We start from the raw sequence: 12500 nt of genomic DNA, 5'->3' as shown, positions 1-12500 counted from the left end.
GCCTGCAACATGTCGCAGATTTTTTGTTTGCTTTTATTCACTTGTAATTCAAGAGCTGGATTTTTTCTTTTTTTCTTTTTTTTTTGTGTTTTATTATATATATATATATTTTTTTTACATAACTTTTGTAATAAAATGACATTAAGATATAGAATTCATACCAGTTAAATATGTTTTCTACCTAGTATGATAAGAGCTACATGAGAACAGAAGAACAAACAAAATAAAAATTCTGCCATGAACTGATTAAAAAATGATGATGAGAGAAAGATATCTTGCCCTATGGTGTGGTCATCTTTCTCTCCACATTCTAGTTGCACGTCCTGCATTATCGGTTCTTTTCACCCGAGGATTAGCATTAAGTTGTACGCTATGTGGCCGCTATGTTTGTAGTTTTATACTAAATCAATTTATGTAATACTAGGGAAATATTGCAAAAAGAAATTCCATGTCAAATACACTTTCACATTAATTGTCATCTATATATTGATGCCTATCTGCTGTGGGTCAAATTTCAGTGGATTTTTTATATTTTTTTATTATGTGTGCGTGTGTTTGCACGTGTTTATGTTTGTGTTTGGAAGTGTCTATTGCCATAGACATCAAAGGAAAGAATGAATTAATTTGTTTATAATTGGTTACCCGCTTGGTCTTCTGTTTTGTTTTTGTTTTTACAAAGAACTCTAGATCTTTTCAATTTATTTTTTTTTACAGTTGTAAAGAAGGAAATAGAAAGTACTGAGTAACTAGACAATAATTGTTCAGGAAAGAACCACGCAAACCAAGAATAATGGTTAAAATCACCAAGCAAAGTCTGCCATAAGAACTGCAAAAGACTCATGCTCTGGCAAAGGCAAACAAAGCTCCGCCCGGTATATTCTAGCAAAATAGAACTCATAAAACCCCCCAGGCAGTTATTTGTTGAATAAGAAACCAGCCCAAGGCCACGACAAGTTGATCTTTCCATATGCTTGATAGTTACTGATTGAAGGAATGCAAATGAGATGGAGATAGCTGAAAGCAAAACTAAAATATTGTAGTTAAAGTAATATTTAGCCATTGCTGTTAGAGTCACTGTGGTATAGTGGTAACTTGGGGACTAATAGGGTCTACAATCAAAGTGGGTTCGCGCCCCGCTGTGGTCCGAGGTTTGAAACGGCATTTACTTGGGTGAATTATGGTGTCCAGGGTTGAAAACAGACCGTTATTATTGCTGTTTGTATTATTGCTTGTCAAATGTCATGCTGTCTTTTTTATGTGATCATTAAAATACCACATATAACTGTGGATGATGTGAAAGTTGTACAGAAAAGACGTGATAATTCGGAAGAACATTAAACATTGTACATTGCACTGTGAGTTGATGAGATCAAACTGGAAGACCAGATGACATTTGAAAACTGGCTAACCTTTGAGTGACAGGGTCTCTGTGGCTAACATTATTTTCTAGTTCCTCCAGACATGTCATGTCAGTGAATACAAGACCCTGGAGAGGTAAATCAGATGTACATTTCATATTGTGACATTGCTGGGAGAGGACTGAGATAGATATGACTTCAATTGAAATGTGGTGATGATAAGCAATTGCTTATTGTAAATGTAAGTTCCAATCTTGACAAAAATATACCTGTTTATGGTTAAGAAACATTGAGTTATTCAGAATATTGAAATAAAAATCAGTTTTGTTTCAGCTATTCAGGTGCTGATAACATACTATGAAATATAACTAAAATTTAATTATATAATCATTTGAACAATATTCTTCATATGTAAGTCATCTGGAAAAACTTCCAATATAACTCTGTCAATCGTACTTTGACTCAAGTCCCAGATCTCATGACATTACTATATATATATTAGAAAAAACATATTAGAGGCCACGGTTGTGTGCCGAGGGCTATACTGCCTTGGACACGGTCATAACAATGTTCACGAATATTGGATAATTTCCTTTGAAACCTCAGCTTGCGACAAATGCTGGTCGGCAAGTGCACACCCAACCAAATTAGTACTGATTTTATATTTTTATAAAGATTCAAGGCTGATCCCTCACTATTCAGAGATCATAGTAGGGTTTCAAACTGTCACAAAGTCTGAAATTATTTATCAAAAGAGCACTAAAGTTGGTGTCCCACAGTAAGAAGAAGTGAGACAGAGTATTAGTTATTGGAGGCAAATTTATTTCTGTTTGAGACTTGTGAATGAAACCATCTGGTTGTGACATTGGTGGCAACATCATGAGGTTGTAGTGAGTGACCATATGTTATGAGAGACAACAGCTATTTCTGTTGGTTTATTTCTCGTGAAATCAAATTGGCACTCCAACAGAGTATTCTGAATTTGAAGGTTTTATTTTTTTTCATATTCAAATTAGGGCTTTTTCTTTCTTTCTTTCTTTCTTTCTTTCTTTCTTCAAAACATTTACTTTTCACCATAGGACCGACAAAGGTTTATAGATGTGAAAGTTTTAGCATTTTGTTGTAATACAAAAATTAGTCATCATAATTTTCCAGACCATTTACTTAATCTCTTTACTGACGTAATTAAGTTTTCATTTGTTAATATTAGTTACCTCAGACCTATCTTTGAGGGGATAGATGATCTAAAAACATTGTAGATAACAATAAAACCTGCTCCTGAACAACAGAAAGTACTCAAACTGCAGAGTCTGAACAGTTGGAGGAACTGGCTTTTGTTCCAACATATTGTTCATTTCCTTTCATGTTAGTTGGTGTGCCTGATGTTCTGGTAACAGAGTGTGAATGTAGAGAAGATACGAAAGGAAACTAATAATTCTACAATGCATGATATGTAAATTCCAGAGATTATTCAGACGAAAGTGATGCTTAGACACATTCAACTCCTGCATCCCAGCAAATGCCATGCATGTCTCGCTAATATCGGTTTTATTCCTTCTTTTCAGTCGACAGTATGTAAGAAGATCATGGAGAAGTTGGGCCAAGATGACATTGAACATTCCCAGCGCCGCGTTGTTTGCATATCTCAGGATGCTTTCTATCGACCCCTAACCCCAGAAGAATCTACTAAGGCCCTTAAGGTTAGCGTTGTCACCATTTTTTTTTCCAATTTTTTTTTTATATATATGTAAATATATATATTTTTTAATTCTTCATTAGTTACTGTAGTATTTCAAGATTTAGATGTATACATATCTTATTTCTCAATTAATATGTAATTATATTTATATCTATGTAGTATATCTATGCAAGGTAAATAATTATAGTTCCTCATATAGTTGGCAGTCTGCCTATTTTGGAGACAAAAAATCTCACATGATAAATGGGAGCTTTTATTTTAAGGAAAGGAAAATTTTATGATAGTTTAATTTGTTAGGAATTTTTCACCTTTTTTTCAGCTTGTAGACAATTTAACTGCATTATTTATGTTAATGGTATGACATTTCACTTGGAGTCAAATCATACTCTTTAACCTTGTAAATCAAAATTTACTTGGGTGTACGTTTTTATTTTTTTACTTTGAAATGCCTCTGGGTGGAAAGGTAAGTGCAAGGTAATGAAATATGATTTTTTATTTTGAAGACCTGATGTTCCATGTCTTTGTTTTAATTTTTTGGAACAGATTATCTTCATTTACTTATAAAACTAAATAGAAAGATATAGAAAGATTTATAACACTAAAAAATATATTTAATCCAATGCTGACAGGGCTCCCAAGAAGATTTTAGGCCTAATCGGAGCTGTTGTCTGTTTCATGACGCCCGTCCGCTACGGGTTAAAAAGATTCATAAATCAAACATGTTCTTAGAACATGCTATGAATGAGAAAAATATAATGCCATAATGCAGGATATGTTAGTCCCATTTTAATCTGACATGCTCAATCATTCAATTCTCATTTATACTATTTCTACATTATACATATCTACATAAACTCTCATTGTATTTAATTTGAAGTTATAAGGATGAAATGTAATTGTGAATGCATTTATGTGTCTATGTCTGTATGTATGCCTATGTGTATGTGTATGTGTTTTTGCATATATGTGTAAGTGAGTGTGTATGAGTGAGTGAGTGTGTATGAGTATGTGAGTGTGTATGAGTGAGTGAGTGTGTATGAGTGAGTGAGTGTGTGAGTGTGTATGAGTGTGTGAGTGTGTATGAGTGAGTGAGTGAGTGAGTGAGTGAGTGTGTGTGTGTGTATGAGTGAGTGAGTGGGTATGAGTGAGTGAGTGAGTGGGTGTGTGTGAGTGGGTGAGTGAGTGAGTGAGTGAGTGAGTGAGTGTGTGTGAATGAGTGAGTATGTGCATTTTAGTAGAAAAACACAAAATATTCAATAAAGGTCAATTCAGTGTATAGTGGGATTTTCTACAAGTGTATAACATGCTGGAATGTTTTCTCATTCATATATTTCATTATAGATAAAAGACATGCAAGCATGAAGTTAAAATGGTAGATGTGCAGAATGCAATTAGGTAATGGAGAGAGAGAGAGAGAGAGAGAGAGAGAGAGAGAGAGAGAGAGAGAGAGAGAGAGAGAGAGAGAGAGAGAGAGAGAGAGAGAGAGAGAGAGAGAGAGAGAAAAAATGGGGGGGGAGGGAGAGGGAGACAAAAAGAGAGAGGGGGAGAAAGGAGAGAGAAAGAGAAGAAGAAGAGGCAGGGGGAAAGGGAGAGAGGGGAAAGAGTGAAAGAGGGAGAGGGAATGGGTGAAAAAGAGAGAGGGAATGGGTAAAAGAGAGAGATAGGGAAAGGGTGAAAGAGAGAGGGAAGAGGGGAAAGGATGAGAAAGAGGAAGAGAGAGGGGAAAGGGTGAAAGAGAGATTTAGGGAAAGAGATTACTGAAATATACCGTATAGGAAGAAAGAAAGTACAAATGATTCATCACTTTATGTAATTATTACTTAAAACATTTAGTAATCTGAATATTTCATTTTATTGCAATCTGATGTTTTTCTTCTTTAGGCATTATAATAAGTTATAGATACTCTAAATTGCCATTTCCTAATTGATAGGACAGTGAACGTTTACCTACACATCTTTTATTTCACTTCTTGTTTTTCTGCCTTTTCCAGGGTCTTTTTAATTTTGACCATCCAGATGCCTTCGACACCGAGCTTGTTTTGAAGACACTCCGACAAATTCTGGATGGCAAAATCTGTAAAATTCCAAATTACGATTACGTTTCAAACTCAAGGTAAATTAGTCTTGAATTACTTTCATGATTAACTTAACCCTTCTGTGACAGGCCACATCTTAAGATACACAACCTGGGGTGGGCATCTTGAGATGTGTGTATTTTCCAATATTTTTGAGATTTATTCTATGATACGAGTCTGTACTCGGCATAATTGCAATATGATACGAATTACCATTTGGCATTTTAAAAGTGACCCCAACCAATGAAACTTGCCTGCCACGGAAGGGTAAATATTTTTTCAGTTATCATGCTTAATGTATGACATGAAGATGATACTAAAACATTATGAAAGACTGGATTAAGTATTTCTTGTTAGTTTTTTTTTTTCTTATGTACATTCGAGTCTGTGCCTTTCACACGCTTTCTTTCCATCTTTCTTACACTAAATATGTGCATCACTGATTTTCTATCAACTCCTTGGATTCTGGATAAAATTACCAGCTTACCTGTGCCTCTTTTTAGTGATAGTATATGATATTTTAGAGAGATAGAAGGTTTATGATTAGGAAAACAGAATTTATAAATTACTACCATGTGGCCTATGGATGATGTGGCATGGTCATTGATAATTTATAACCAAGGATGGAGAGTTGGTGATGTACAAACCTAGAATTTCAATTAAAAAAAAAAAAAAAAAAAAAAAAAGAAAGAAAAAAATCTTCGTACTCATGCAGTCCCCTTTTGCTATCTAAACATAGGTTAGATACCACCACCACAATCTACCCAGCTGATGTGGTGCTGTTTGAGGGCATATTGATGTTCTACCAGCCAGAGATGCGAGAACTCTTTCACATGAAGCTCTTTGTTGATTCTGATGCCGACACTAGATTGGCCAGAAGAGGTAAGCAACGGGGTTCTTAGATGGTTGTAGCATGGGGTTTGCCATGGCTTATTCTTATTCTGGTATATATATTTTTTTTCTCTTTTCCTCCTCCTCTCTTTCTTTCCTGTCTTTCTCTTCTTTTGTTATGTTTCTTTTTTTTTCTCTTTTTATTCTGTCTTTTTCTTTTGTTTCTCTTATTCCATTAATTGCTGTTTGATGCCCTTGCCCTTTTTTTTTTTTTTTTTTTCCCCTTTTCCATTTTTTGTCTGTCACGGCTTATTCTTAGTCTGCCATTTACTTGCTTTCTATCTTTTTTTAATTTATTTGTTTATATATTTTTTTCCTTGTTTGATTACTTTTTTGCTTGTTTACTTCATATTAATGGGTTCTTATCTAGTAACGGGTGCACAAATTCCATTTTGTTCTTTCCACCCACGGGATGTAATCTATCTATAAATGTGACCGTATAGGGTTGCCCATATTATTTTGGCTAATTTTACCAAGGTCATTTACAAGATCATTCTAACTTCATATCCTGCTTTGATGGTCATGCATCAAGGATCAATTAAACAAAGCTAGATCTTGATTCAAAAATTAGAAGTATATGTTCTAGGTTAACTTATTCATAGTACTAAGAAATTAAAAGGTCTGAAAATAGGTTTGGAATCTTATAATACTTGTATATACTTTGCTTGGTTGTTAGGTATTAATTGCTTATCTTCTCATCATAGCAAGGGACCCCACATGCAGAAAAGTACTTTTGAAATCTTTTATATAGATGGTTTATCTGCAATTATATCGACATTATTTATCATCTACAAAATGCACAAGAAAGCCACTATAGTTAAGTAAATTGGAATTAGTTTTTTTAGTATTTCCAATATTTCCAATGAAATTAAATTTATACACAAAGAATGTATGAAGAGTGAGGGAAAAAGAAGTTTTTTTTTCTCAAAAATTAGAAAGTTACAAAGAAGAGTTATAAGCATTCATTTACAAAAAGCAAAACAAGCAAACATTAAAAAGCTACAAAGGAATTAAAAATAGCTCGTCAATATACAATAATGAAAGTACTTCATATCACAGTAAGAAAATTGAAATAAAAACAGTTGACAGGTAAGTAGAAGGTAGTATAGAAGAGTATCAGAGCAATTGCTAATAACATGAGATCAATTGTCATAGCATTTTAATGATGAGAAAGTTGTTTGGTGATAAAAAAGGGAAGAAGAGTTGTTTTATGTAATTTATAGGCTTGTTATACAAAAATTGATGATTGTCTTTGAGGGAAATAACCAAAAGTAATACATTGTGTTGTATAATTTTAAGGTATGATATATAGTCTTGTATATTTTCTAGACAATTTGTCATCTAGACTAAATGATGATAGTATACATGACATTTTTATGCTAGATTAACCCTTTGATGACGGTGCGTCACACCCGTGTGACAAGGCTAAATGCCCAATGACGGGGCGACACACCAGTGTGACGTTACTGATGCAGTATTGCATAGACCCGGCGTAGGGGGTTTCCACTTATCGCTGGGCCCATCGGGATAGGGTTAATTGTGGTAAGGTAGGAAAGGGAATAAGTAATTCCATAATGCCTCTTTTATTTGTAAGAATTAAATATTTATTTCAAAAATGCTTCTTTATTTATATATTTGTTTTGAAGGATATAATCTTATGATATTATACTAATTATTCATCTTATACTTTTTCCTCATCACAGTAATGTTAACTTTAATTATATAATTTCATGTATAGAAAAAAAATATCCACTTTTTTATAACATTATTACACACAGTCTCTATAGGGTATCCTTCATTCCATGCACATTAACATGCATCTTGGTCTTTCCAGTCATGCGCGACACTCGTGAACGTGGAAGGAATCTGGAACACGTTTTGAACCAGTATACAAACTTGGTCAAACCTGCTTTCGAGGAGTTCTGCTTACCGGTAAGAGAGAGATGACGACTTTTTGATGATGAGAATTAGATTAGGTTTTAGACATTGCTATGACTAGCTGATTCACCTTAGTATTTAGTTGTTCATCTATATTATTTACATGTATGTATATGTATATGCATATTATGTATGTGTATGTACATGCATATTATGTATGTGTATGTATATGTTTATGCATATATGTGTATGTGTTTGTATATGTATATGTATATGTATATGTTTATGCATATATATGTATGTGTGTATATATATAGATATAGATATAGATATATATAGATATACATATATATATATATATATATATATATATATATATATATATATATATATATTCATATATAGATATAGATGTATATAGCTGTATATAGATATATAGATATATATAGATATACATATATATATATACATATATATTCATATATAGATATAGATGTATATAGATGTATATAGATATATATAGATATAAACATATATATATATACATATATCTTCATATAATAGATATAGATTATTTGTATATATATATATATAGATATATATATAATATATATATATATATATATATATATATATATATATATATATATATATATATATATATATACACACACACACAAACACACACACACACATGAATATACATGTATACATGTTAAAGTAACTCAGCCAGCCTTTGAGGTAACTGTCACATCATCTTTTGTTAACGAGTAAAAGAAAAAAAATGTAATTAGATAATTAAAATAGAAAAGTAAGGTTCATAAAAGAAAAAAAATTCTTCTTCCAGACAAAGAAGTTTGCCGATGTCATCATTCCTCGTGGAGCAGAGAATACAGGTAAGACCATTTTTCCCGTAGTTCAAACACGAAGCAGCGCACACCAAGTCTTTAAGGGCCTTTCAGTGAGAGTCGGACCGTAAGAGTGGGTAGTTGTTCATGGTGCTAAGCAGAGCCTCAGGATATGCCTCTGATGCTACAGTAGTCATTTTTGTTTACATTTTGAAGAAGACAGTACTTTGTTTTTGTTTGTTTGTTTGTTTATTTTTTTGTTTGTTTTTTTTGTGTGTGAGATGAGATGGCGTGATGATTGACTGACTGACCTAGCACGACAACCTTTCGCTAGAGTAGCGGTGATCTTTGTATGAAACCAGATCATCGCTCGGAGTGAGCATGCCGGTACATTTGTCCGCTTACGCACATAGTTTTATTCTATTTGTATGTGCAAGCTGTGTGATTCTTGTGAGAAAGAACAAATGTCGGTGCTAGCTTGTGGGTTAGTGTCATAATAGTCATTCTTAGTCGTGCACATAACTTCCCTTTCTGTTTGGAAGGACAGCTTTTAATTTTTGATGATACAGTATGGTGTACCTAAATTCTTACACCAAGGTTTTTTTTTGTATGTGTGTGTATATGTGCAATTTGTGTGTTTGTGTTGTTTGTAGATGTGTAAAAGTATTTTTGGTCAGCCTATCAGCCTTTTTATCTTTGTGCATGTGAATTAGATCTGTCCCTTGGAAGATTTTTTCCATTTTGTTAATTCACACAAAGGCATACATATGTTGCCCAGTGTGGTGTATGGGACACTACTAAAAGGAAGTAAATAAAGTTCTTTCATACTGTATCAGAAAAATGTGTTCTTCAATTCTTTGAAGATTTTTCTAGAATACCAGATGTTGTAGAAATATTTAATGAAACATGATGTATAATGTTGTTTGTGGGAGGAGATTATTGTCAAGTCGGAGAGACTTTAAATAAAAGAATATGATTAGGATGATAATGTTAATTGGCATGAAATTTCCTTTCTGTGTCTTCTACGTCTGTTTTGTCTTCTGCAACTGCTTCTTGTTTGTACAGAATATTGATATAAATTTTCCAGTGCAATTGCTAAACCATATAAATCCTCAATGACCTCCACAAAAGTTACAATGGCAGTTTTGTGTTTATTACATTATAAAAAAGAGAGAGAGAGATAAAGGAAGAAAATCTATCACTACAAATGTAAAATTGCCTCTCAACCTTATGCTTTGGAAAGATGCGGAAGGGTGTAGATTTACATTATAACATGAAAGGGATTTTTTGAGAAATGGAGAGGGATAGTGAGATTAAATTAGAGGGAGAGGATTAGGATACCATAAAGAAAATATGAATTTTTGAGTGATGATTAAATTAATGTTATCACTGTGTTTCTTTATATTTGCTTTTGATGATTATGCTACTGTTGTGTAATTGTCGGATGCAATTTCTTTTATTTATTTGTGTATTTTTTCATTGCGTCATCACTATCATTATGTACATTTTTGGGTTATTGAATTTTGATATATTGGTATTAATTCTGAAATAAACACTATTTGAATGAATGAAGAAAAGATTTTAAAATCCTTTCTGAGAATTTGTAACTATTAACCTGTAGCGGACAAGACCCGAGTGAACTAACTGGCTGCCAATATAAGATATTAGAGGGATGGAAAAATGTTTTGTCCATGCTCCTGACAGCACAGGCTTGCTTTAAAACCATCACATACCCAGGATTTAGGATGACTTTGGAAACCTGTAGATCTGAAGCTTGCCCTGTGACAGTCATGAAAATTGACGGCTGTGAGCATGCTTCAGCTATGACCAGTTTCCTATGATGCATTGTGTTCACATTGATGTCTCTCTTTTAGGCCTAGCCGTGGCCATCATTGTACGTCATAACATCTGTCCGCAACGGGTTAAGAGAACTTTTGACTGTATCCATACAAAGGAAGGGAAACGGGTTGTCCCAGGAAAAGTTATCAAAATTGGGGGGAAAAAAAGGAAAATATTAGTTGTTTATTAAGGGCATTTGAATTGTCATTCAGATTAAGACTGTTTCTTTTTGTTTTTTCTTTGAAAAGTATGGTTTTTCTTATGTAGTTTTCTTTTCTTGTAATGTTTACTTCTGTAACCATTTATTTATTTATTTATTGTTTATCTGTTGCAGTTATTTAGTTTTTTCATTACAATTCAGTTTTTCTCTAACCCATAAACTGTGAACATACATCATATGACGAACAGCGTGTAACTGCGACTCACATCATGGAAGGGGCAGGTCAGTCACCTCAACATAACCCACAACCCTCTACTTCTCGTGTGTAAGACATAAGGTAACTTACATAAGATCCATTTCTAAGAAAAGGAAAGAAACAGTGGACTTTTATGCTGATAATTGTGCACCACGGGTATGGCCGTCAGAACCCTATATTACAGTTTATGGATTAAATGGATAATATCAAAATATAAATAGAAATATAATGTTACTTCATAAACCTTGGTAGCATATATGTAAAAAGGGATGTTGAAGGTTATATTTTGTAGATTAAGGGGGTGGGGGGGGGGAGCCTGAATCATAAAATAGAAAAAAAAAGTGACAAAATAAAGAAATTTCCTTGAAACATTGATGTCAAATTTAGAAAGAAATAGTATGAAGAAAGAAACTCTCCCAAAGAAACAAAGAAATATCGTTGATGCTGAGGAAAACATGTGTTTACAAGAAAGTTGATGGCGTAAAGTTACTGCGTAAACTCAGAGGGATATTAACTAAAGGTGAGATGGTTCCAGTTAGTCTAGTCTGTAGTTGATTTTTTTTTTTTTTTTTTCCAATTGTTGAATCTTTGACTTGTTTTTTGTAGATTTTTTGTTTGTTTTATGTATTTTTTTTTCATTCTTTGTGTTTTGGTTTTTCTTTTTTATCCTCTTCATCTTTCTTTCTATCTTTCTTTCTTGGTGTTTTTATGTGTATCTGTTGTGGGTCTTTTTTTTCTGTACTCTTGCATTCATTAGCATTTTTCTTCTCTCATTAATATTATTATATTTTAAATCTCAGTCTTATATTAACCCACTCACGACGGGGGCATTCTAGCCTTGAATGTCACAATGCAGGGGCTTTCGAATGCTTAGGCCTAAATCAATTAAATGGCTGGCACAATACTGTGCCGCCCGGCCACTGGGCTTTTGAATGAGCGGTACAGTACTGTACCACCTGTCCAGAGAGGGTTAATATATACTTTTTCTATCCATATTTTGTCTGTTCTCTTCAGTCATATTTACTCTAATTTCAAAAGAGGAAGAAGCAAAAAGCAAATAGGATTGTCCTCCACATCCTCCTTCAAACTCCAATTGGTTTAACAGATTCATCTTCAAATCCTTCTTCAGTTCCTCTTGGCAACTCCTCGAACCTCTCCCACTTTCTCATGCATTGCCTCCTGCAATTCTCGTTGACTCGTGTAAGTGATAGCAATAGCTGCATGGTCCCATTGGTGGTGGAAATATCTTGGGGGTTACCTAGCCTCATGGCAGAGGTTCAGAGAGTGACACCAGTGCCGGAAAGTGGAGCCAATTCAAGTCGTGTACCTTTCTGACAATTGTCACAGCTTGGTGAAAATATTATTTAGCCATATATGTGTATGTGTGTTTGTGTGTGATATATATATATATGTATATGTATATACATATATATATGTATATATATATATGTATATACATATACATATATATATATACATATATATATATATATATA

General features: G+C 33.4%; 1 protein-coding gene across 2 annotated transcripts in view; it reads left to right on the top strand.

Annotated features, from left to right (window-relative positions):
* Window positions 1–12500, top strand: part of Uck (Uridine-cytidine kinase) — a 47494-nt gene that overhangs the window by 1303 nt on the left and 33691 nt on the right. For both annotated transcript variants that reach the window (XM_086535014.1, XM_086535015.1), the window contains exons 2-6: window positions 2924–3058; window positions 5049–5170; window positions 5872–6014; window positions 7858–7955; window positions 8749–8797. In XM_086535014.1, the coding sequence (XP_086391140.1) occupies window positions 2924–3058; window positions 5049–5170; window positions 5872–6014; window positions 7858–7955; window positions 8749–8797 (547 nt within the window). The remainder of the gene's footprint in view (window positions 1–2923; window positions 3059–5048; window positions 5171–5871; window positions 6015–7857; window positions 7956–8748; window positions 8798–12500) is intronic.

This window comes from Penaeus japonicus, unplaced genomic scaffold (genome assembly GCF_977035675.1).
Source record: "Penaeus japonicus unplaced genomic scaffold, GWHDUDI00000001_assembly GWHDUDI00000042, whole genome shotgun sequence".
NCBI classification, from domain to species: domain Eukaryota; kingdom Metazoa; phylum Arthropoda; class Malacostraca; order Decapoda; family Penaeidae; genus Penaeus; species Penaeus japonicus.
The sequence above is the reverse complement of the archived record's forward strand: the minus strand, read 5'-3'. Positions and strand labels throughout refer to the sequence as shown.